The following is a 27586-nucleotide window of genomic DNA, read 5'->3' on the forward strand; positions in this document are numbered from 1 at the left end:
CTGTCAATCAACTCATCACAGTGGTGCTTCAACTCAAAAAGTCTTCAGAAAGGGATTTTACAACTGAATTTAGTTATAGGTCATGTGGATGAGTTTACCTAATTGTTCAGAATGGAGAAATTATTAAATCCAATGTCCAAAACCAGATAAAATGTGTAAAAAAAAAAAGTCCAAAAATGGGCATGAAAACAGGGGTGTGTCCCAAAATGCTTGAAAAACAAGTTGAGTGTGAAAATAGGTGTGAAAAAAAGAAACGTGGTACTAAAATGGTGAAGTACCAAAATGGGTGCTAAACGACAACTGTTTGTGTCCCATAGTGGATGGAGTAAAACAACACTACCTGTTACACAACCGTTTTATGCTTTACATCATTTTAATTTAGAAAAAAATGATCCCAGAAGCCAATTACCAGGTACGTAGTAGGAAAAGGGGTAAAGAATTTTAAAAAAAGTACTCTGAGTACACCAGTACTCTGTGATTTAAGACAGAGCCAAACCCCTCATTAAAATAGTAGCCCATTATATAAAAAATACTGAGCCACATCGTTAGCAGTATAGGCATACAAAGTATAGTATGTTTTAGCCAGATCAAGGTCTACCATATACTTGGTCTATAATACAGTACTGGGCCTATATAAATAGAGAGTCAAGACTATCAATATATTGTGTAATGTATATGTCGCTTAAACTCTAAAATAGTGCCTCGCCGTTTTCATTGCCATATTCAGCCTGCAATATTATTGTGTTCGGCAACGTATTCATTAGCGTAGTGTGTGAGTGTAGTGTGGTGCTATAAGGTTTGGGACGCGGCCCGATGGTCCTGTTGCCGGCTTGAGGGGGCGGGGTGTTGTATCTGTCGCCGGGGCTGAGTCTCCCTTCGGCGGTGAGGGTTTTCCGCGGTGTCCGGAGAAGCAGCGCTGAGAGAGGAGGAGCGGAGCGGAGCGGAGCGGGGCGGCGTTATGTCAGAGAGCAGTGGCAGTAGCGGCGGTCGCTCGTTGTTGTCGACAGCGGGGGTCGGTAACCGAGTATCGGTGGTGCTTGGGGCGCAGTGGGGAGATGAGGGCAAAGGGAAGGTGGTGGACCTGCTCTCTCAGGACGCCGACATAGTCTGCAGATGTCAGGTAAGTCAGATAACGATAACAAGAGCCCATCTTAGGTTATATCCCTACAGAGGTCGGTAAATAAACCTAAAAATACCCCACTGTGTCACTAGACAGAGCTGTATTTGATATAGATATTAGCTATGTGGCTAATGGTGCGGTGTGGTGGTTAGCTCGGTGTTATATGGTCTGAAAGCTGGTCAACACGACTAGGAACAGAGAAGAGCTGGAGACGGACTTCAGCCTCCAGGTTAAAGTCACCTTGAGGTTATACAGTCGTCCTGTAGTTCAGTTTTACCAGCTGCATCTTGTAAACTGTTTTGTTGTACGTGTTGGAAAAACCTCCTTTTTCATTCGTCTTTATGCAAATAACCTGTGCTAGGGATAGATAAGTAGCTGTGTAAATGTACTGAGGGTCAGTCTCAACTTTGTTCATTTGCTACAAGTTTATTTATACAGTATTGTCAGGTAAAACATATGCTTATTATATTATTAATATTTTACCTACCATGTTCAAGGGTTAGAGTGCATTATCAGATCCCATGAGTAATACAGACAAACTGTAGCCCAAAGAGGTGTTTGTATGTCAATGGGGACATTGGTCAATGGAGAATAATCACCATTAAAGGGCTCATATAATGGGAAAACCAACATTAAGTAATAATAATAATAATAATAATGTTATGTACCATAGGAACACTATAAAACACAGTGTAAAAACTATTTACTCCTGAGTGCAAATTGTTCATATATGATAACCAAGTGTTTCAGTATGTTTCTAGGTAGCCAATTAGAACAAAGGCAATTTACATCGTCATTAGCAGTCTCAAAGGGGAAATATTATTTAAAAAACATCACTTTTCGGTGCATTAGCACATTAATTTAAGTATCTGGGGTGCCTTCCATCTCACTGACTGAACAACAGTCAGCCTTTGTGGTTTGTCTAAATAAATCAAATGTGGAATGAGCCATTCCGGTATTCCTATGTTTCTGATGTCAAGTGCAGAGACTTCAGTACCTCCAATTTCCCTGAGAATCTCCAAACACTGCATTTATATGAGAGCGCAAAGATGAGGTCTGCTTGATTCTTGCTGTTGTGCAGGCAAATGGTCATTCTGAACAGGGCTGTTTAGACAGAGGAGAACAGTGCTTTGTTGTTTGATCCTTGTAGTATTTTGACCAAATATCACAGATTTTTGTTAAGAGCACAGGAAACTTGTGCAAATCTGGTGTGATGTTTAAAGCATTCCATTTATGTTTTTATTTTTTTTTTTTTTTTAAAAAGTGGAAAAGTCTCAGGTAAAGATGACTTAATTAAACTTATTTTTTTGTGAGTGTGTAAAATGGAGAAAGTGCAAGGAAATGGATATGATGGGTTTTTTTAAACACCTGAAGTTGTATAGTTTTCAAAAAACGAAACATAAGACACTTTTAAGTTCATTTAGTCCTGCAGTCATCCCAGGATACATTTGAATGTTAAAAGCAGTAAAAACTGTCCTATTGAAATTGGAGTAACTGGTGTAAAAAGCAGCAAAATTCAGTGAAGGGCTGAAATGGGCAATTTTTTTTAATATTAAATAAATGTGTCATCATTTAAAAAGGTAGAAATAGACGAGCATACATGTTCAATGAAGTTGCTGCTTGCTGCCTTTTTTATGTGTTTGTGAGGGATTCCTGACATAAATTTTTCATTTCAGGAATTACCAACTAAAACAAAAGACACACCAGGGAGGGACAGAAATGTATTAGTGATATATTCTATGCATATATTGTAGTGTTTTTACCAAATTGTTTGGTCTGGGGCAGACATAGCAATAATGTTTCAATTCAGCTCAATTTATTTAGATGAAGTTTAAAGCTTGGGTGGTTTCTAGTGTCATTTGCAGACGATATTAAACAAACATTGAAATGTATGCCTTGAGGAAAGCCTTAAGTGTTTCTGATTACTTTGCCTAATGAATTATCTAAAGTATTAGTGTGTTTGTTGTCTGTGACAGTCACTGCAGCAGATCTTATTTTTGGCTGTCGTGCCATCTGGTTTGACAGAAACTGCTTATTTGTTGGGCCCTATATGTATTTCGAATAATGAGAAGCAGAAAAGAAATTCACTTTGTTTATACGCGTTCCAAAATGTTGCACTCCAAGAATCCCTGCTTATTTGAACTTTTATTCCACATCTCCATAATATATATTGCATAATATAATGTTCCTTTAAGTTGCAGTGTCCTTTCATATTTTGCTGCATGTTTATCTGGTGACACTAAAACTAAATGGCTGCATGATGAGGGTGATTATGCTGATGTTTTTTTTGTTACTAGTGCCACTGCTTTAGACCAGACAGTGAAATTTCTTTTGTACATATGGAAAGAGCAGTGAAGGAGAACACAGACGTTGCTCTGCTTTTTATAAAAAGAGCACGAGCAACCTCTTTGGATCTATTTCTGACCGTGACAAATGGTGCTCAAACACATGGGCTAGTAGTTACGCTATTGCGCATGCTCAAACAAAATGAAGCATGCTCATGCAAAGTGAAGCAGCAGGGCTGTGGCAGTGTTTTGTGTTCAGTAATGTTATTACAACATAGAATATTCAGCGTTGGTCTGAAGGAAGGCTGCAGCTTATATGACTGGTACTATAACTTCATAATCTTGTTTTAGTGGTTATTAACGTATTAGATATGATAGTAGTTTCTGTATTATTAAGTTTTCAAGATTTTAGATGACAAGCAGGACATCTGTAACCATTTTAAATATGTGAAGTAGGATTTGGTGATAATTTAGACATCACCACCAATGTGCACAGTTTTGACACTTTGTGCATTTCATACCTGACCACTTTGATTTTGTTTACCACTGAATTATTTATTAATGTGGAAAATCTGAAGAAAATGGCATAATTCCTCTTTTCAAAAGCCCCTGTTCCGGCAAAAATATTATAAAAAAATCACAGTACAAAAAAAGATATAATGCATAATACATGCTTTATACAAAAAAATGCATAATATAGTCTTATAATTCAATGGTATATTACAAGCAAATTTTAGAGAGGATCTTTAATTGATAACTTGGTATTATTCTTTCATATAAAAATATATAAAAACTGAATATTAATAGGAATTTATGGGCTTAAATGTTTGATGCAGATCCTGTTTATAAAATGAATGTTTCAGTTTTGTTGCAAATTTAATGGATGTGGTTGTGTTTGCTCTGATAAAAATATATTTTTTCTATTGTAAGAAAATGATTTCTAATGAAGTCATTGTAACTGTTATTACAGAATGCAGCTTTCCTAAAGCCACTCAACAAATGAACCTTGTTGTTTGTGGCTTCTGCTTGACCTGTGCTACACTGTCCCCCTTCTTTACAAAAGTCTTCTTTCTGAGATCTGAATTCCTCTTGTCAAGCTGCGCTGCTTCATTAGTATCCTGTTTCCTCTCTTAACTGTTTCTATCTGTCTGGCAGGGTTCAAATGCCACCTGTTGCCCAGAGGGCATAACAGGTTCTACTTTCCTCCTTACCAGTGTGTGTGTGTGTGTGTGTATAGTAGTGAATGTATCAAGTAGTCTTGATATATTCACTCATTTGGACAGTCTACTCTTTGAAATGTGTGAGAGGCACGTATTTCACTTTGGATAATTTAAACTTGGATTCAGTTAAAATAATACTTGGCTTCACCTAGGGTTGGACAACATGGTCTAAATTTATATCACAATATGTTTGTTAATTTCGGTCAACACAATATAATTCCAATATTGGTATGAACAATATATATATATATATATACACACACAGAAAAACTGCCAAGATAAAACAAGAAACGTGACATCATCATCAAATATAAACCTCTTGGTTTTATAAATATTAACTTCAAAGTTAGTTTATAAAATTGAACTGACAGCAGTGCCCTGTAATGAACAGATAATGTAACTAATGTGTATTGAAATATTGAAAATGTGTTTAAAAATCTTATCACTGTTATTGAAAACGTTTATATTGTGATATGTATTGATATTGAATTTTTGCCCAGGCCTAGCTTCACCCAAAATCCTCTGCAACAAGAGTCAAGTTTGATATAACCATGACCTAATCTTTACAGATTAAAATATAAGACAAACAAGGAATCTTTTTTTCTTTGTTAATTGCTGTATATTCCTTATATATCTCTTTATTCCTTATCCTCATAATTCATTTTGAGTTTGTAGTGTTATTGTTTTCCTATCACATGTTGACCAAAAGAAGGTTCCCTTTTTTGAATATTGGTCCCATTTTTAATGTTTTTTCCTGTTCCTTTTGGAAAGTTTTATATATAAGACACCTCATGTAACTAAATAATAAACTCACTCACTCTCTCACTCACTCACATGTGCCATTAGGAACAGCTACACAAGGGACATTGCTACATGCTTCACATCAATGACACATGGTGTCTTTGTTTTTCCATGCAGGTATGTTTGAATTGAATTGAGTTGGGCTTCAGTACCATATTCAGAATACATATGCAGTAAGTGGCAATGCCGGTCATTGTACAATTGATTTATTTCTAGATCTATAATACACCATATGTCATAATTTATGATCTTAACATTAAGAGGATTTTAGTCATTTTTAAAAGTATAGCCATTTTGGCTAAGCGTATAGACAGAGTTCTAGTCTTAATATATTAAAATATTAAACTGAATCTAAGACATGTGGACACACACCAGTTTATCTGACAGTATCCAGTAGCTTGCAGCGAGTTGTATAGTGTCTTTCTGCTGTGGGTCTGTCACTATAGGTGGCATGCCTGCCACTTAGCCCACTTCTCTGTGGGCCTTTTCTCTTCTAGCAAATATCCTGCTACAGATCAGTCACAGCTAGCTACTTTTAGCATGTCAGGTTTGCGATATGGAAGTCATGCGGCCTGGTCTGATGCCCCAGTCTAGTGACAGATATCATGTGAGAAAATCCACCAGGTAATTCCAGACAACATATATATCATTTTTTTGTTCCATTTGCAGCATTGGCATCTTCAATATTGATATTGTAGAAAGTTGTAGCATATTTTGGAGGAACTACAACATAACAATTTTTAGAAGGTGTTGGTAATTTTTCTCTCTGTTTCAGTACTGTGACATTTTTCACTTGCATAATTAAGTTGAATTTATGCATATTAACACTAAGTATTACAACAGTAATTAAATGAAGTGTAATTAAAGGCGAATTGCCATATTTAATTTAATCATTGATTACATTATTTGCACTTTATAACATATGCATAATTAATAATAATAATAACAACAACAAATTATTTGAAATCATGTTTTTTATGGTTATGTGCTGTAGCTGATGTGCCAAGAAGTTTGAATTTTTTAGCTTCCTCTCAGGAAATTATGTTAGCAATTTTCGTAGTTCTTGTAAATATAATATAAACAACTTAGCATGCTATGAGCAGTGCCACACTTAAACAGGATGTGGGTTTGAGCTCCAAAAATGACATATTTTGTCATAATATTTTGTCTTATGTTGCTGAATTTTTTTTTCTTAGCTGCAGTTTTCTTATTTATATAGCACTGACTTTCTTAAATCCTTTGTTAATTCCAACAGCTGTATGTATGCTAGTGTTTTTTAAGCAATTCATTGGTCATGAATCTTTTATTTATGTTTTACCTGTAGCAGATATATACTGTACTAATGGAAGAATTTTAATTGAAATATGATTAAAGGAAGATTTTTTCCCCCTGTATCTTAACTATGATCATAATGTCAGTTCTAGAAGGACAAGATTGTACTTCAGATGTTCAGTGTGTTAAAGCCTATTCAGTGAAAAGCGTTCTTGAAACACAACACTGGTAATGCTAAACGTACCATATGTCTCTGCTGGGTCCTATGGGTACAAGCACATCGTAAATACAACTAAAAAGGAGAGGCATCTCATTGGACCTAGCCAGGAATAGCTTGGCTCTTCTCCTCACTGGGTAAAATAAAAGCACAAATATGGACTGATTTATTGGGTGTGCGCAGTGAGAACCCCTCTCAGATCTTCCAGGGTGTCAGTGCTGACGGAGGCCATGTTGAAAGCTGACGCACAAGGATATTTGATATTCACGCATGGTGACAGTTTGTATGCCAAGTGCATGTACTTAATCTATTCTGTGTTTACCCTGCTCTTTAGGTACATACTGTATGCATGCCCTGATAAGAAAAGTATCGGGGCCTGTTTTTTCTAACTTGCCTCTAACTTCCTACAATGTTTACACTGAGCGGGAAATTCTTATTATATTCTGATAGTAGCCGTTGCTATTTTGACTCTATAAAGTACCCAATGAAGATTTATCCCGAATATGTTCTGCATTTATGGCCTCAAAATTACAATGACCCTTTTCTTGTGTTTTGCTCTCTGTATGTTTTGTACAAGGAAGACTAATGCAGAATATGCTTATTGTAGACTGTTATAGACATTTGCAATTGAATGCAGTTTCTCTGTACTTCATCTGTTTTTGTAACTCACTATGTCCCAACGCAAACATCTTTAAGGCCACTAACTTGTAAATTTTATGCAGCTTGGGTCTTTATGTATAATCACATCAACTTTCTGTACTTTCCGTCAAGTTTTCAGTGAACAAAATTTATTTTAATATGAATATATTTTTTATATTTCAGGTATGTATTATTGATAAACCTGTGGATGGTAAAGAAAGACTGAAAGAAAACAATGCTAATAATCATACTTGTGTATTTACAAATGCCTGTATTTAAGTTGCTTGGGCTGTGATCACATCTCCTTTTTATTACACATCTCTGTTTTATTAACTTCAAGAAAAAGGTCTGAAATATGATAGATGACTGCAAATGTAAGTGTACACTGTTATTAGGGAAAGCAAACAATTTAATTGTCAAAGCGCAATGAAATTCAGTTTGCTCACTGATTTACTGAATTTAATATTTCTCTTTGCTTGACAACATTGGTATAAATTTAAAGATTTTTTCTGATTCTATCTCTATAGGGGGGCAACAATGCAGGGCACACTGTTGTGGTTGACTCTGTAGAGTATGACTTTCATCTACTACCTAGTGGCATTATCAACCCCAACGTCACTGCCTTTATTGGTGAGTATTTAAACATCATTATGAATTGTGTCAGCTTGCTCCTTCTGTGTAGTGCTATTCATCCTGATTGTGGATGTAAGTTCACTACATATTTCTGAATATGTGAAGATCATAGTGGCTCATAATAAATGCAGGAACTTTACTGGAAACTAAGAGAAAATTTGCAACTCAGTCAAAGATGCTGCTGGTTTTCTCAATGGGCAGGCCATCCCAAAGTCATCAGTTTCACTGAATGTGTTTTGGATTAGATCATAAAGTCTGTGATAAAGTCAAATGGTGAACACCACTTAATACAAAACATTTTTTTTACATTTTTTAAATCATTTTCAGATTTTCTTTTAAAGTCACAATGAAATGGAAATCAGAATGCATTTTATTTCTTTAATTTGGTGTATTTCCAAATGAAATGGGTAATTAGGGTCATGATATTATTTGATTATTTGATTTGATTTGATGATGAAAAATGGGCATTTGTAAATAGTGACATAATTGGTTATGATTTTTTCTTACCCATATATAGCACTTGACATATATTGTTTAATAGGAAGGAAAAAAACACAGTTGATTACATAGTTTACTAAATTATTTATTTTAAAAAAGATTTTTTTAAAAGATATGGCACAATAAAATGTACCAAATATGTACTTATATAAACCAACAGGATAATAAATTTAATTTCAGCTAGATTTATAAATGGTTAAAACCATAAATAAGCGGTTTCTGCTTTTTTTCTGATGCTGGAAATGAATGACTTGTACCTAATGGCTGTTTGCTCTAGAAGTTAAATAAATTATGCTTGGTTTCTGACTTTGGCCCAGCACTGTATATCAGAAAAAAAGTGCGGGTGTGGTTTTATTATTAGCTGTGAATTTTCTGCATAATTATAATGCTTATAACAAATTATAGCCACTGAAGCCAGCTAGTTTGTTGTGGCCAGGGAAACTATGATAAATGTAAGGCTATGGTTTATAGGAAGCCCTTGCACACTTTTAGTTTTTAAGACAGTATTCCTTCTGCAGTACTTTATATAGACGTCTTATCTGGTCCAAAAGTTATATACAGATATTTTGCAGTTTTGTGTCTCCCACACCTCCTAAAGACATGATAAAGGCTAGACCAAAAACAGCCTAAAACCCAACCCTGAAGACCCAGGTATCTTATACAAATCATGTTTCTCTGCAGGCAATTATTCTGCAAATAGCTCTCTGCTACTTGTTAGCAACTCTTGTATCTGGGAAGAAATAATAATGTGATGCCCTGTAAACCACTTTCCTTATATAGCCATGCACTTTATCACACTGATGCATGACAAAGTTTATGCTGAATCCAGAGAGCACTTAGCAACTCTAATTTGAGCAAAAAGCCCATGAGGGAGTACAGATGTAAACATATTCTGCAGAACCTCCTGCTCACTTAAAACCTTTTTATAAACAATCATTATGCTGGTGATGTTCCATGAACACAGGTCTATGCAGTACAGATTTACTCCTGAGGGTGTTAAAATATGTGTCTAGTTGAGTTGCACAAACAACATGTTAGTGTGGTTTCAAATACACTGTTGAAATGACTGATAAAATTCGACAAAACTACATAAATAATGAAAAGCTTTTGGCTCAAATATCTCAAAATAATCTGGCTACTTTGCAAGCTTCTGTGAATTTTACTGCTTGTGGCTGCCCATACTGGCTTTTATTAAACATCAGGACTTAATCCATGAAACTCGATCTATGGGATCATAGTACAAATGGGACTCATTTGCAAGACGTACTCTTTTGCATACTGAAGCCATCTTCAGTATAAATATGGCTTCTATAACTATGAACAACAGATATAGTGACTGACCTCATATCTAGTCACACACTCTGTTCAGTTCAAGATTTAGTAGAGGATCTGGAATAATGAGGCACTCATACAGTATTTCTTTTTGTCTTATACTACAGGTAATGGAGTTGTCATTCACCTCCCTGGCCTATTTGAAGAGGCTGAAAAGAATGTGCGTAAAGGAAAAGGTGCTTTATTTCCTAAACAGGAACACACTCAAGGCATTTTTTCTGTTTTCTAAGCATGACTCTGTGTCCAAGCATGTGTCTGATTAAACCTAACAAAGGTTACTGAATTTCCTTTCAGGTTTGGAGGGCTGGGAGAACAGGCTTGTCATCTCTGACCGTGCACACATTGGTAGGATGACACTTCTTTGTTTCCAAATAAAATGCATGAGAGGCACTGTTCTGTTTTAGAACTGCTATGGTGACAGACAATTAATTCAACCCAGCATATAGGAAACATGCTTTAAGATATCTTGGGGCCCCTTCTTCTTATGTTGTTTGTAACCAGTCTGTTTGAGAAAGTCTGTTCTTGTAGATTACAAAGAATCACAAAGCCATTTACAAACTGTTTCCAGAAAATTTGGGGTACTTTCTAGAAATGCAATAAACATACTTGAACATTTATTTAAGAGATAAAAGGACAAATATTGTCAGTATATTGTTAAATATAAACAAATTTAGAAACTGATGCCTGCAGCACACCCAAATAAGCCACTGGGTCACATTAACTTTTATTTTAATTACACTTATGAATTCTTTGGGAATTGAAAATACTAATAGTTGCAGTTTTTTCCAAGTGGAATTTTTGCCCAAAAGAAGACTTGGGTAGCTCAACAGTCTGTGGTCGCTGTTGTCTTATACTACTCTTCATTCATGGAGTTCCTGGAAAAAGATGTCATCCTGACAGTAGTATATATCTCTCCAGAATTCCAGTATAAGCCTCTGTATCAATGGTATATTCACATATCCACAGAACACTAATTCTGTGGCCATTGATGAACCTCCATGCCATCACAGGTGCTGGTTTTTGCATTTTTTGTCTGTTAGAGTCAACCCAGAGGATTGACTGGCTTTTCTGCACTAAATAATATAAGGTTAATATGTGGTTTCACCTTTGCATTTTTACAGTTTAAGGTTACATTGTTTTTATGCAGCAGTGGACTAATTTTCCAAAATACTCCTGGGTTCATGTGGCCATGCCCATTATATTAGAATGAAGGAGCAATTTGTGAGTGTTTTATATTCATCTGCTGATAGTATAATGCTTCAGAACAGTGTGATATATACAGTACCAGTCAAAAGTTTGGACACAACAAATTCCGTGGTTTTTCATTATTTTAAAATTTTCTGCATTGTAGATCAATACAAAAGTCATCCAAACTATGAAGAAATATATATGGAATTAATTAGTAAACAAACCAGAATATGTTTTAGATTTTAGTTTCACCAAAGCATGCCCCTCTTGTTTAGACAGCTTTGCACATCTTGGCATTTTCTCAGACTTTATGAGGTAGTCACTACCTCAGCTTTATGAGGTAGTCACATGGAATGACTGTCAGTTAACAGCTGTGCCGTGTATAGAGTTTATTACTTGAATGTCTTGCCCTCTACATGTGTTTGAGACCATCAGTTGTGTTGTGAAGAGGTAGAGATGGTATACAATGAATAGCCCTATTTGAGCAATGGTGTAATCTATATTATGGCAAGAGCTATTCAGCTAAGTAAAAAAATGACAGTGTAAGAAATTCATTAAGAAATGAAGGTCAGTCAGTTTGAAAAATGTCAAGAACTTTGGAAGTATCTTAAAGTGCAGTCCCAAAGTCCGTCAAACGTCATGATGAAACTGGCTCTCATTGGAACAGCCCCAGGAAAGGAAGACCACGAGTTACCTCTGTTGCACAGGATAAGTTAATCAGAGTTATCAGCCTCAGAAACAACAAGTTAATAGCATCCCAAATATGAGCCTGCCTAAATGCTTCACACATTTCATGTACCCTACACATCCCAACATAAACAAAACTCACACAGAAGACTGTGTGAATCTGGACTTTAAGGTCATTCATTCATTATCTGTAGCTATTATCCAGTTCAGGGTCGTGGTGGGTCCAGAGCCTACCTGGAATCACCCTAGTAGACTAATGATGTGGTTAATGAATTTTAAATATAATTTTGTGAATACACTTTAATTTTAAATCTGCTTCCATCTGGAAAACTTCTGCAAGAAAATAATTTTTCACAGAAAATGATGCCCAAATATACATTCATTCATTCATTCATTCATTCATTATCTGTAGCTATTATCCAGTTCAGGGTCGCGGTGGGTCCAGAGCCTACCTGGAATCACCCTGGAGGGGGCACCAGTCCTTCACAGGGCAACATACATTCACTCACACCTACGGACACTTCTGAGTCGCCAATGCACCTATCAGCGTGTGTTTTTGGACTGTGGGAGGAAACCGGAGCACCCGGAGGAAACCCATGCGGACACAGGGAGAACACACAACACTCCTCACAGACAGTCACCTGGAGCAGGAATCGAACCCACAATCTCCAGGTCCCTGGAGCTTTGTGACTGCGACACCTACCTACTGCTCCACCGTGCCGCCCTACTTTAAGGTTGAATTGCTACAAAGAAGACACTTATAAGGAACAACAAGAGAAGAGAATGGCTTGGGCCAAGGAACACAAGGAATGGACATCAGACAAGTGGACCTTTGGTCTGATGAGTCCAAATTTCAGATTTTTAGTTCCAAACGCAATGGAGACAGCAAAGGTGAGCGGATGGTTCCTACATGTGTAGTTCACACAGTGAAGTATGAATGAGGAAGTGTGATGGTGTGCAGGTGCTTTGCTGGTGACACTGTCTGTGATTTATTCAACATCCAAGGCACATTTTACCAGCATGGCTACTACAACGTTCTGCAGTAAAATGCCATCCCATCTAGTTTGCTCTTAGTGGGACCATAATTTGTGTTTTAACAGGACAGTGACCCCAAACACACCTCCAGGATGTGCAAGGGCTATTTGACCAAGAAAGAGGGTGATGGAGTGTTTTGTCAGATGACCTGGCCTCCACAATCACCTGATCTAAACCCAGTTAAGTTGGTTTGGGATGAATTGGACTGCAGAGTGAAGGCAAAGCAGCCAACAAGTGCTCAGCACCTCTGGGTACTTCTTCAAGACTGTTGTAAAACCATTTCAGGTGATTACCTCATGAAGTTGTTTGAGAGAATGATGAAAGAGTGCACAAAGCTGTAATCAAAGCAAAAGGTCCGTACTTTGAAGAATCTAAAATCTAAAACATATTTTGGTTTGTTTAACACTTTTAAGTTTAGTACATGCTTATGTTTTCCTCATATTCTGAATGATTATGTAGGGGGAGGAGAAAAAAAAAAGGAATGAAAAGGTGTGTCCAGCTTTTGACTGGTACTGTATTTTCTATATATATTTCACCTTTATTTTACCACAGTCCTAAAATTTTTTGGGGAGTGTGGTATAGGCATCAGATTATACATATACTATATAGTTAAAAAAATAGAATGAACTTTGTCAGTGATAATCTATACCTTATCCTTTTGTGTGTTAACGTTTCAAATTAATTAATAAATTACAGATTAAAATTTGCATTTTAAGAACGGGTTCCAGCTTTTCGGGAAATAGTGTTTGCACATTAACTCAATAGGTATGTAGATTTTTAAGTGGGATTTTTAATTCATTTGACATGACAAAATACATTTTGTGAATGCTTCATGATGAATGGACAAGTTTAAATGCCAAAATGCATAAAAGCATAAATAGGACATGTATTAAAATCTCCTTGGAGATATGTATTGTCAGCTAAAGCCAAACAATATTGTAGTAGTCATAGTAACCTCTGTGAGCATGTTGTGTTTAGATTGCAGAGATTTCAGCATAGTGCTGCCCAATGTTATTGTGAAATATTCTCTGTCTCCAGTGTTTGATTTCCATCAAGCTGTGGACGGAGTTCAGGAGCAGGAAAGACAGCAGCAAGCTGGCAGAAAGTAAACGCTGTTCCTCATAAACAAACACAGATTATCTGTGGGTTATTAAAAATATAAAATTTGTTTGAAATTAAATTTTACTTACAGAACACTTTATTATGTATAATATGTATATTATGTGTACAGTATAAGTATATTCTCACTGAATATTTGGTTTTAAATTACATTTAAAGCAGCATTTTAAATGTTTGATACCTTTAGCAGGGGTTCTTAACCTCAGTGTAGCAACCCTATTTGGTCCCAGGATTGTGAGAGTGGTTTGACGAAAAAATAATAAAAATACACTGATGATCATCCTTCCTAGAGTGTTGATGGATGAAGGTGTCGTTCAATTTCATGACACATGATTAATTATTCTGTGCAGACCCACCAACCAATCAGGATTATTAACTCAGGTCACTATTTATATATTATATGTTTCTGTAGCAGCCAAAGTCTAATAAAGTTGAAACTAAGTTGTATGCATGCATTACTGGTTGCTCCTGCCACACATGCGCTATGTTTCATTAAAACAAGGATTTTATGTGGATCATTCTTTCTCGGCTGCATGTTAGATGTTGCTGTATGTTACGTGACAATTAAACAGAAAACATTTCCTGCATTGGTAGATTCTAGGATTTTTGCTGTAAATATTTCTATGATCCTCTCCTGAATGGATTTTACATGTGGACATATTTGCCATGGATTTATCACCTTGTACCTTCCGTCATATTTTCTTTCATATCATAAAATGTTGACTTTGATGTTTTATTATGTGTGAATGATGATTGTAATTATAGTCTTCCTTGGGTTTATTCTGTATTGCAGCATGATTAAAAAGATTAATATTGTCAATTACTCCTATTAGCTATCCTATTCAGTGAGTTGGGGGGCTGTATAATATTTGTCACCCAGAAAATTGGTTAAACTAAAAAAAGGTTCAGAACCCCTGGCTTATAGAACTTTTGTGTTGTTGTGTTTTGTGTGCGTATGTTGCTGGGTATAGTTACTAATGGCAAATCGCATGTTTATGCTTTTAATACTTGTGTAAAAGATGCGACTGGTCAAATTTGAGAGGCTAAATTTTCCTTGTGGTGAACTTTAATGTTACATCTTTCTTTGCCTGCAGTTTAGGAACAACAAAAAAGGGCATTGGCCCTGTGTACTCAGCCAAGGCTGCCAGGAGTGGCCTCAGAATATGTGACCTTCTATCTGACTTTCAGGAGTTCTCAGAGAGGTGAGTATGTGTTCATGTTCCAAATGAACACTATTTAAACAATTCACACTCCTATTCAAAACACAAGCATGGCTTTAGCCACTAATCTTGTGTAACAATAAGACTGAAACTGAAGAATGCAGTGTAGCAATCTCTTGCTAGTATTTTTAAACAGATATGCTTTTTATTTATTCTAGTCTGCTGGGGCCACTATTGTACTGAGTTTGCAACAGACCTTTTTTGAACTAGAATTAATACCAACCAAAGACTGAAGTTTTAGGCTGTAATATTTGAATAGATTTAGTAGAGTTGTATTATTTATTCTCTGCTGTGCTGTTGCTAATAAGTTGTGGCTTTAGCAGACTGTGGATACCCACTACTTATTGCACTAGGATTTAATAAAATGGAATTATAGATTCTAACTAAATCATGTAGCCAATATGTCAAGCTAACAACATGGCCTTGTATTAAATGTTTTATTGTATAAATAAATATGAACATATTCATATTGTATCGTTGTATAAACATTCCCTCTTTGTTTCTGATGTCTTCAATGCTGTTTTTTACAGATATAAAAACCTAGCCCTGCAGTATAAATCTATGTACCCATCATTGGAGATAGATTTAGATGGGGAACTAATGAAGCTTGAGGTGAGTTGTCTTATCTAAACTTAAGCGATTTCAACTGTGCCCAGCTAGTCTTCAGTGTGAGCTTACTCTGTGAACGCTCTTCATACCTGGACTGTACTTTATAGCATTGTGTTGTCTGTGACTGCCAGTGTAACGCTGAATATATTAGTGGTGGAATCACACAGAAGCACTTTGTCGTGCAGTCTGCAGAATTAAACTGCTATAGTGTGAAAGAGATGCATCGCTTTCACACTTGACTGTCACCGAATGTCCCAGGTACTTCACTCGTTCTCTATAGAGAATAGAGTGATGTGGTGCCTGAATGTTGGTGTGTGCTGGGTAAATTGCATATACACAAGTAACAGACACCATAACACCAAATAAACGTCCCAGCCTGTTGTGATGCCAGAACTGGGAAAAAATACTGAAAAAAACTGTGCGCAGATTGTGTTGTATTTGTATTGTATTGTGAAATACAGGGCTATGTTTAGTTTAATTTACTGAAATATACACAATGTGTGATAATTACAAACTACAATATCTGCATTTATAAACTGTGGGATCTGGAAGGCTATAGACCCTCATCTCCACTTGTGACCTTCTTTACAATCTTTTACATTTGGGCAACTGTATGAAAAACAGAAAGATCACATTTAAAGTTTGACAAAGATCAACAACAACAGTGGGGTTGTTTTATTAGTGTAAATGTGAAAAAAAAAAAACATCAGTACAGTTACAAAAAAAATCTTTCATTTATTTTCATTGATTTTTATTTCCATGGTACATTTTAGTTACATCTAAAATTGCTTTACACAGAAAGATTAGAAAAAATACTTTCTGATGATGATGTGCACGTTTTGTTCTTCTTGTCTGAGAGTAATATCTTTCTGTTAGGCATACGTGGACAGAATAAAGCCTATGGTGAGGGATGGGGTATTCTTCATGTATGAGGCTCTGCATGGGCCTCCTAAAAAAATCCTTGTGGAAGGCGCCAACGCTGCTCTGCTTGACATTGACTTTGGTGAGTCACTTAAACTGATGTTAAATTCTGTACAAAAAGAAGTACAATATGTTTCTTTTCTAAACAAGTTAAAAATGTACAGTTTAAACAAATAAAAAAAATATATAAATAAATAAAAAAATAAAACAAAACAAAAAAAACAAAAAAAAAAAAACAAAACAAAAAAAAACACAGGTTACTAACCAACTGATGCCCTTTTGAAAGCTGCTTGTTGGAAAACTACTCCGCTTTAGCTGGTGAGTTTTTCATAGGCCAAATTCGAGATATGGTTGATGCAGATGAATACACACACACAAACTCTCTCTCTCACCCAGTGGAACAAGTTTTTGCTGTCACTGCGCATGTTTGCCTTGAATGCTCATCACATCCACCACACTTTCCCTTTTCTGTTTGTTAAAATGTATGTTTAATCATGATTCAGGTTTTTTTTTTTTTTTTGGAATACGTTAACAGAATTGTAAGGCATGTGAACTTTGTATGAGCTCAGCTTAGAATCATTAGTTGGAATCGGATGAAATCAGGTGAGTTTAGCTTTGCAAGGCTTTGCTAAATATAAACTCTTTGTTATGACATATATAAAAATATTGATCTACATGTCCATTAGAAACACACTGTGTTTGAACAGGTTTCACTGTACCCTAGTATCTACACTCATTGTTCATGCCATCACATCCACTTCTAAAATCCAGCGTTCTGCAAATTTGGAAATGCTACAAAAGTAATCACATCACAACGGAAGTGGACACCAACAGGGTTTGGAAAGCTTATCTATCCTAGCAACAGTAACTACAGCAGAACGCAGACCATGATTTGTTGTAGACAAAAGCATGCTCGTGCTATCTGCACTTGTAAGATACTTTTGCAATGTGTAGCTAGAATACTAGCCTTCATCCTGTGTTATGGTAAACCACTTGTCAAACAATGTTCTACTTGCACTTTAAATGGTGATATTAACAAGTGAAGAAACATTTGTTTTACAGCTTAATTAATATAACTCTCAGAAATTTCTTTCTCCAAAGGTACATGTATAACATTTCAACCTTCAAAACAGAGAAAGATACTAGTGGCCATTATGTCATTGGTAGTGTGCAGTTAATCTCTAATTAGTTAAAGCATTTCGTTCTTAATGCAGATGCAGATGAAGAGGTGGTTAAAAGTTAGTGTTATTTGGATATATTTCTCACTAAATTTACACGAGTAAAAGACGTTGTAGAGATTCTTCCAAAATGATTGGGAATGAGTGTATCTGTTGAGTCTGAGTAAACAAACGATTATCTAGTACTTTTAATTTATTCATAATTCATTAATTTATTCATTCATTCATTCATTCATTCATTCATTGTCAGTAACTGCTTACCCAGTTGAAGGTCGCAGTGGGTCCGAAGCCTACCTGGAACCACTGAGCGCAAGGCTGGAACATCGCAGTGTGACACACATTTGCACTTTTTTGGACCGTGAGAAGAAAACCGTTTTTGGATTCAGATGTATTCTGTATTCAGTAGACATATACCGCACTATTTCTTTTTGAAATACCAAGATTTCAGCATTTGCACAGTGACAGGGCACAGAGTGATTTTGGAACAGCTGTTTGGCAGCTCACTAATAACTAAACATTTCACAAAATCATCAACATTCTTTTAAACACATTAAGTATAAACATTAACAGAGACACTGAGTTTTCTGTTTTAGCTTTAAGTGGTTGTTATACTCCCCCACCCCTAAATATTTTTAAAATGGTTTTAAATGGTTTTGTGAGGGAGCTAATTAGCCATGCTAAATAACACCTGGTAGAACGTAAAATTTTATTTGAAAGCTTGCCAAAGTACCATATCTCCATAATCCCAAAATGTCATTTATAACAATAAATTACAAACACTCATTTGTATGTGTAAAATGGCTACTCTGACCATTATTCTTTGCTCTTCACATTCAAACCGAAGAAAAGTGCAGGAGCTATGACAATGCTGGTCACAGCACACACAAGTGCTGGGTAAACCATTAACTCCACAGCATTGTTTGAGTTATACTGCCTTCAAATTGCACCAGAAATCTTGTATTTATGAGATGAGGGCACAAGAACGCCAACCAAGAATTTTTTTTAAACCTAGCTATTGAGGACCAACTTTCAGAGCTGGGGGTGCATCAATAACAAAATGCCACAGTTGCCACAATAGATGTTTTTGAACGCTACCTCTACAGTCCTAGCTTGTATACATTTTGTGCACAAATTGTACTTATATCGATGAGGAATAGCAACAAAGCAAAATCAGAAGCAATATGCAAAAATATAACATGCTAGCCTGTGATTGAATGATAGGACAAACTAACAGGATAAAAGCTCACCTAATGTGCTTCATTAAGTAAGGCAAAAATAAACAACATGTTTCTTGTGATTAAAAAATAAACAATTATAAAAAGGGGGTCCTTTGTTTCAGAAGAAATGTGTGATGAGTCAACAAACAGTTGGCTATATAATGTATTTGAGATAAATGAACAAATCATGCACTGCATTCTGTTGCCCTTAGGGTAGATTAGCCTTCCACTCCATTTTTGTGTTCTAGATCCTTCCAACTGTCAGTATGTTTTCACATTTGCCGCACATTGGGTTTTTCATTGCCACATTAATTTTAGAGTCACTGCTATGTTGAGGAATGATCCACCATGCCAATAAAACCTACTCAGTTTTTGTCATGTGGAGGTCAGTTTTTGAAAACAAGACTGTTGAATACAAGTTTTGTGTCCTTTATATACTTTTGCTATGTCTATCAAACCTTAAGCTTAATCTAGCTGCAGGTATGTATTGTAGTTGTGCTAACAGGCCAGATAATTAAGTAACATGATGAAAAAGCACACAGAGGTGTATCTATGAAAACATTGTTATTCAAAGTAAACTAGCTTTACGAGATATTCACTGGAAATTTATCTTGTCAATATAGTTGTATGCCATTTAAAATTCAAAATAAATTCTTTAAGCCATGCTTACATTGATCACACCAGATAAATAATTTAGATTTAGATATATTTACATAAAATTTGTATAATTTCTTTTTTATTATTAGCCATAAATAGCTAATTTAGTTTTCGAAAATTTAATTTTTTTTCAGAAGTTTGTTTCAACTGCCCTAACTCCTCTTAAGATGTTTTGAGATGATAAAAAATGTATGTATACATTTGAGGTGATGATGAAATATTACTATTAATATACTGCCCACAAGGATACAGTGGTGAAATAGTACACAATAATTGGACATACTACTGAATATAGTATTGAAAGGTTCTTCAGCAGCCTCCCAGCCTTGACATGATTCTGTCATTTCAGGAACATACCCCTTTGTAACCTCGTCCAACTGTACAGTGGGTGGTGTCTGCACAGGTCTGGGCATGCCACCCCAGAATGTGGGAGAGGTGTATGGCGTTGTCAAGGCCTATACCACTAGAGTGGGCATTGGAGCCTTCCCCACAGAACAGAAAAATGTAAGGGCTTTTGTTTTTTTGTTAATGGGTCCACTGCATGTTAGAATAGATACGTTTTGGGTGTTTCAGTTACTTCCAAAAGAACACCATCTGTTCCCTCATTGTCAGTAATGTGGGCAAAATGGTAGCTATTAAATAAAACTAGAAGAAGTGGAACTTTCTCACAAGCATACATACAAACGTCTGTGACTGTGGTGTGCCATAGTTTCCTGTATGTCTGAATCACCCCAACAGAGTGCCATAGTGACAGCCTTGAATGTATTACATTGTTATGTATGACATGTTTTATGTGCAATAGTGTATGTGTACACATCCACTTGGATGTTACTGTTTGCATTGCCTCATCTTAAGCTTATATTTGTTGGAGTCAAACCAAGTTTTAATATGTTAAGATCTTTTGCATTGTGAAACAGTGCATTCTTGCAGTACATGTCTTTTGTACACCAGCCTTTTAAGTTTTTAAACACACCTCAAATATGCATGAGAGCTCTTTTTTTAAAGAATACAAGTAGTAAGGGAAGTGATGTATGTACCTCACTGAGGCAATTAAATCAGCTGCATCAAGTGTACATGGACAGGTATTGAGGTTTCTGTGATTTTCACAACAGTTAAATCTTTCTGTATGCTGGGAATAATGTTTGCCTTTTTTATTGTTATGTGTAGAACAGTAAGGGCTGAAGACTGAAAGTAAACAAGCTCCTTACATTTAACATGCTGTTGTAAGAAAAACCCACACTGGTAAAGCTGATGGGAGTTTACAGTTAATTTCTTAACATTTCATTTTAATTATTTTTTTAAGGATATTGGAGAGCTACTTCAAACTAGAGGGAAGGAGGTGGGTGTGACCACCGGCCGAAAGAGGAGATGTGGTTGGTTGGATCTCGTGCTTGTCAAGTATGCTCACATGATTAACGGTTTCACCGCGTGAGTTCCTGTTTCATTATATTTATAGTTATACCTTATTTTCTGAGCAGTTTCATTAGGTCTTTTAATGTGAATTGCAGCTTTTGCTTTGTAATTTTTTATTTTTTTGGGGATTGTCCAATGAGGAAAGATTTAATGAGAACAGTGTTTCTTTTTTTCCATTTTCAAAAATGCACCTTGTATAATATGTATTTTTATTCACTTTAGACTAGCTTTAACCAAATTGGATATTTTGGACGTCTTCCCTGAGCTCAAAGTTGGTGTGGCATACAAGGTGGGCAGTGAAAGCATACCATATTTTCCAGGTGAGCAACCAAACACTTACATTTTTTCTAAGCATTTCCCCATGTATAGTATAGGTTCTTAGCTTTCAGTTATATAGATATATAAATTTGGTCAAACGTTAACATACAGTGACTGCCAGCAGAAATAGAACCTGCACACTGTCACCACTGAAGCAAAGCAGGTTTGGTCTTGGCCAGGATTTACAAGTGAGACTTCCAAGTAAAAGCTGGGTGGCTCCTGGAAATGGTGTTGATGGGGCCAAGAGGGTGTGTCGTCCCTGTGATCTGTGTGGATCCTAACATATGTAATGACTGGGGCGTTGCTCTTCGAGACACAAAACTGAGGTTCTGGCTCACTAATGTTATAAATGATCCCTGGGCATTTCCTTGAAAATTGTAGGGGTGTTACCCAAATGTCCTGAACAAATTTACAGTTGTGGCCACAGCTGGCCTCCTAATCATCACCATGTTCAACGTGTTGTTGATTGTTTTAAATAGCTCATTTAGTCCTAATGGAAATATACAAACTTTACAAAAACATTCACAGATTTGGTGCATGAGTTTGAACTTATTTTAGGCATTTTCATATCAACACAGGGTCAACATTGACACATACAGCACACCTAATATTTAATATAATAATCAATTTTCACCTTACTCAGAAGCTTTTGGTAGCCATCAATAAGCTTCCGACAGAATTCTGGTTGTATATTTGACCACTATTTTTGGTGAAAATAGTAGAATTCAACAAATGTGTCTGGTTTAGTGGTATGGACTTGTCTTTTCAGTCAAGTTTGTGATAGGGTTTTGTGTCAGGAACAGAAGGCCATTCTAATTAATAAAATGTTGATTTAGCCATTGTTCTGTTGGAATATGCAGTTTAATAAGAAAATATTTTTATCATGTAAATCTGGACATTTTTGTTACTTTAATCACAAAATTTTTAATACAATGCAAAGGTTACTGCAGTACAATAATATTATCAAGCTTCTGTCACTAGCTGGATTTCTTAAAATGTATTGAGAAAAACCATAATCAACTTAAAATATTTTTTTTCCAGCAAATCAAGAGGTGTTACACAGGGTTGACGTAGAGTATGAGACTTTGCCTGGTTGGAACAGTGACACCTCCACAGCTAGGACCTTTGAGGAGCTTCCAGAAAATGCACAGAAATATATTCACTTTATTGAAGAGTACCTAGGGGTGCCTGGTGAGTGTCTGTGCTATCAATTGTTAAAATTCAACAGTTCAATTCAGTTCAGACAGAATGTACTGTTTATGTTTTGGATGACCATTTATCCCTGGATTATCTGAAGCTGAGACTTAAGGCTTAGTGCTTGTGATTTGGAACTTGGCCTATGGTGTAGTATTTAAGCTTAAAGCAACAGCCGTTTTAAGTCATTTTTTTTCTTCCTCTTTTCCAGTGAAGTGGGTTGGTGTTGGCAAGTCACGAGAGTCTATGATTCAGCTGTTTTAAATTAAATGTTTGTGTTTCCTGTGGCCTGCACTGGGGGATCCTTCTCTTTCTGCACAGTTCGCTAGGCGTATCGAGGGGCTTTAGAGCCAGAAAATGGGTCCTGTTTTTCACCTCTCCACTCACAGCAAATGGCAGAACAAAATAGGCTTTCTCCTTCATCCTACACTCCCACACACAAAAATGATCTCAGACACTTTTCTCTGGAGGTGGAACTTCCTATTTTTTTTTTTATTAAAGAAGAGTGTCTTTAACATCTCACTTGTACCCAGTGGTCATTTCCATGTTTTGGATGCCAAAATGGACCATCACATGACCTAATGGAACTTCTATGTTTTTGTTTTGGTGCTGTTTAGTTGCGCTTTTAGAGCACCACCAAGCTCAGAATCATCATCTGTGTTGTGATCATCAGCTAGTTCAAGTTTCTAAAAGCTTTTGAAGCTTTAAAGTTTTAAATCTTTGTGTGTGTGTGTGTGTGTGTGTGTGTGTGTGTGTGTGTGTGTGTGTATGTGTGCAATCTGTTCATTCTTTAATGCAAACCCTGACCTTGAATGTAGATCTTAAAATTTCAGAACACTCATATGCAAAGTTACATTACCACATTTATCTAGTCCAGTGTTATTTCCTATTTCTAGATCAAACCTTTTAAAGATATGTACATCAACATCAAATTTCTCAAGCCAACTTGATAACATGATTTTCTTGACAGTGCTATAATTTTCTTCACCAGAGGTTTGTATTTATGTGCTATGATATCGTCAAAATGTTTCAGAAATATATACCATAGCAGGAAATAAACAAAAAAAAGAAATAATAATAATTAAAAGAAATAAATACACTAAAAAAAGGACAATAAACGAAACACATATTTTAGGTTTATAATTTGGCTCTATATTGTTACAATTGAACTATTAGAATGTAATTCACATGTTTCATACTAACATTTCCATGATTAAATCTAATTTTCCAATGTATAGTCATATATCTCATTGGTGATCAGGTTGCTCCTGATCATATTGACTATAGTTCTAATTTATCTTGACTGAGAAAAACCATAAATGTCTTGCAATTCAATTCACAACTGAAAATGTTCATAGCAAATGAGTATATACAAAAAATCACATGAAAAATTATAAGCATCCCTGGTCAAAATTTTGTTGATATCTGAAGTGAAAATATACACATATCCTCTACAAAGAACATACTTGTGCGCAGTTTATTGCACAGTGCAATCCCTTTTCTAAATGTTACATATTGGGGAAATATATAACAGCACTTCAGTGCAGGTTATGTCATATCCCATATTCCAATAAGTTGAACCAGAATACATATTGTTCACAAAAGCAGACAATGCTATATTTAAGTGTTTTCTCTGTAGAGGTTGTTTTAACTTCAGTCAGAAATCAGCAAAACATGTAATTTGGCCACAGATCTGTTCAAATTTTGCATAAGAGTGTAAAACAATATGTTTGAATTTAGCTTTGTCTGTGTGAATTTGCAGATAGTTTATCTCTTATTTTTAAATATTTTCTAAGATGGAACCTGAGAATTTAATTATTTTATATATTTTCCATTTTATGTTCAGTGTACAGTTAATCTAAAATATCTAATGCTGATTACCATGATCTGCTGACAATGAAAGTATATTCTAGCATTATATAAGTCTAAATGTGTAGTTTTGCATATCTATTTCAACAGAGACAGATTTGGCAGTTAGTCGTCAGCTGTCCAGTTAACTGAACTTGAATGTATTTCCAATTTTGAGAAATGATCAATGACTCGGTTTAGTTTCATTTCTTGGATTTAGTCTCAGGATTCTTTGGAAATCATAAGTGTATGTATATTTTCTTTCTGGTACACTTTAGTGGTGATTGGATAGTTTGACTGCCCTTTGATTTTAATGAATATGTAATTCTCAGCATTACAAACGGTATGACATTTTTACCTTTGCCACAATGTAGCTCGAGTGGGATGTAGAGCACTACGAAATAGTAGTATTGTTAGGTTTTTGGATTTTATATTAATTTCAGCCACTTTTTTTTTTTTGGTTAAAAGTCAAATGCTTTAGATAGACTTCTTCAAATAGAATATATCAGGAAAGTTTTGAACACCTCCAGTTAAAATATTTCTGAATAAAAACTGTGCTGCTACGTACTGTAATTAAAATTGTATGAGCATCAGCATGTCCAGTGTGTTTAGTGAAAGAATGCTGGGTAACTCTTCCTATGAATCCATAATATGTCTAATATATATCTGATTTTAAAATCCTGGATATGTCATATTTTACCATCCAAAATATGTATAATACTGCATAAATACAATACAGAATAATATTTTTTATACATAAAATGCCTTATATATGGCTGAGGCCATTCTGATTTAAAAATACTAATTCATGATATAGATATAGGGATATATTAAAAATGTGTTTCTTATGTGTACGGGGTTAAGGGTTATAGGAAGTGCTACTGAGGTGTCATTTTCTCTATAAATGTTCTGGACTGTATGTGGACCACTGAGATGTGTGTGTGCGTGTTCTACTTTTTTATCTTTGCTGCTCATTTGAGTAATAATTGGGGGCACATTGCTCAATATCCCTTTAATCAAACTTGTCAGTTTAAATAATAATAATAATAATTCCATTGTACTTCTTAAAAATACAAAATATCTTCAAGATATCTTCTGATCTTTTCTCTCTGTATTTTTGAATTAAAACACTTGGGCCGTGCTCACATGAAGTATTGGGTTGATATAACACCGAAATATACCGAAAATGTCTGCATATTTTCATACAATTACTATTTATTTGCAGAATTTAGCATAAAGTAAACAATACAACATAAATGGAGTCCGTACCTGTCACCCTGGGAAGGACTGGCGCCCCCTTCAGGGTGTGTTCCTGCCTTGCACACAGTGATTCTTGGTAGGCCCTGGACACACCATAACCCTGAACTGGATAAGTGTTTATATACAATGAATGAATTAATGAATGCAGTCTGTACCTCATGTAAATTTTACAGCACATTTTATTTTATATAGTTTTTTTTTTCATTAATATAACTTTGGAATGAAACAGAAAATGCCATATATACATCTGCTGTCTGTAGAGGACATATACACCTTCTCTTGGAAGATTAAAAAAACAATCTTATTTAGCAGAGAAATTCAAACTTTTGAACATTATACATGACTGTGTGTGGAAATATATAAAATTATAAACGCTGCCTTGTTTTTAAACTCAGTGTTTATTCTACTGAGTATACAGGAGCACTCTAGCATGTTTTGTTTACCCCCTTTCACACTACTCTGTAATGGTATGGAACTCCACAGAGTAGATATTATTTGGGTGGTGGATTATTCACAGGGCTGCAGTGACACTGACATGTTTTAATGTGTGTTGCATTGGTGTGAGTGGATCAGACAAAGCAGTGCTACCTCGTTGGTCCACCTCATATATGTCAGAGACTCATCTGTTGCTGCAAAGTCCTACATCAGTGGACACAGGATGCTGTTGACTGGATATTTTTGGCTGGTGGACTATTCTTAAATATTAAAAGCATATTTTTAAATATTTAAAAACACAGGCAGCATTGCTGTATCGATCCATCCTCTTGTACCAGCACAACACACCACCACCATGTCACTTCTACTGCAGGACTGAGAACGAATCACCACCCAAATTAATACCTGCTCTGTGGTGGTCCTTAAAATTTGAAGATTGGGGCAAACAAAATATGCAGAAAACAAATGGACTACAGTCTGTAATTAAGTGTGCCTTTTTACCAGACATTTGGTTCAAAATTTGACATTCTTTTTTGAAAATTAACTAATTAGTTCTCTGAATTCCAAATGTTTTCACATATTTATATATAACAATAAATGTGGCTGATTCTGGTCCTTTTAGAATCTTCTGCTGCTGTAGTAATTTTCACTATAGAAGTTTATTTTTGGTATTTCCTTTGATCATTAGCACACAGTCCAGAAAAGATATTCTCTGTTGAAACTAACGTGCAACATCAGTAATTTGAAAGGACATCACCAGGGCATTAATGACACTTTTCTGTTGCCATATGTGTGTGTGTGTGTGTTTATACTAGGGCAGCTATACAACAATTCTCTCCTTTGTCTTTTTGACAGAAAATCACATTTTATAATTAGTTCAGATCGTTTAACTAGTACCGAAACAAAAATCTATTCTGCGCCAATTTAAGACCCACTTTAATATATTTAGATTTGATCACTTTTTTTTTTTTTTTTGCGCAGCTGACTGCTTTTTGCGCAAATGTACAATGACCTCTGTTATTGGATTCTGTATTGTTTTGCTGCTTTTGGAACTTTAATGTCTGTATGTGTATATATATATATATATATATATATGAAAGCAGAGCCATATTCTCTCAGTCTTATTGTCTCAATGTACTGGTGATGAATGTACTTGCAGAAGGTACAAGTGGGAAATGCATGTTTTCCTGCTGTGATTTATACAGCAAACATCTCACTCTTAGGCTATAAAACTATTATTACCAACAAAATGTAAACAATTATGATAATC

At 35.5% G+C, this 27586-nt stretch overlaps 1 protein-coding gene across 2 annotated transcripts; it reads left to right on the forward strand.

Moving 5' to 3' along the window:
- The first annotated feature begins 932 nt into the window (after positions 1 to 932).
- Positions 933 to 27586, forward strand: adss2 (adenylosuccinate synthase 2). Of its 2 annotated transcripts, XM_066678727.1 has the most exons (13): positions 933 to 1120; positions 8082 to 8184; positions 10125 to 10193; positions 10312 to 10362; positions 13966 to 14032; positions 15141 to 15248; positions 15797 to 15878; positions 16752 to 16878; positions 20198 to 20352; positions 21152 to 21276; positions 21484 to 21581; positions 22621 to 22770; positions 22985 to 27586. In XM_066678727.1, exons 1-13 carry the CDS (start codon positions 959 to 961, stop codon positions 23035 to 23037), a joined length of 1350 nt encoding a protein of 449 aa, XP_066534824.1. In that variant the 5' UTR covers positions 933 to 958; the 3' UTR covers positions 23038 to 27586. The 2 variants fall into 2 exon arrangements, with proteins under 2 accessions (XP_066534824.1, XP_066534825.1); XM_066678728.1 differs by lacking the exons at positions 933 to 1120; positions 8082 to 8184; positions 10125 to 10193; positions 10312 to 10362 and adding an exon at positions 13138 to 13212.

The sequence above is a fragment of the Hoplias malabaricus genome, chromosome 8 (assembly GCF_029633855.1).
Source record: "Hoplias malabaricus isolate fHopMal1 chromosome 8, fHopMal1.hap1, whole genome shotgun sequence".
NCBI lineage: Eukaryota > Metazoa > Chordata > Actinopteri > Characiformes > Erythrinidae > Hoplias > Hoplias malabaricus.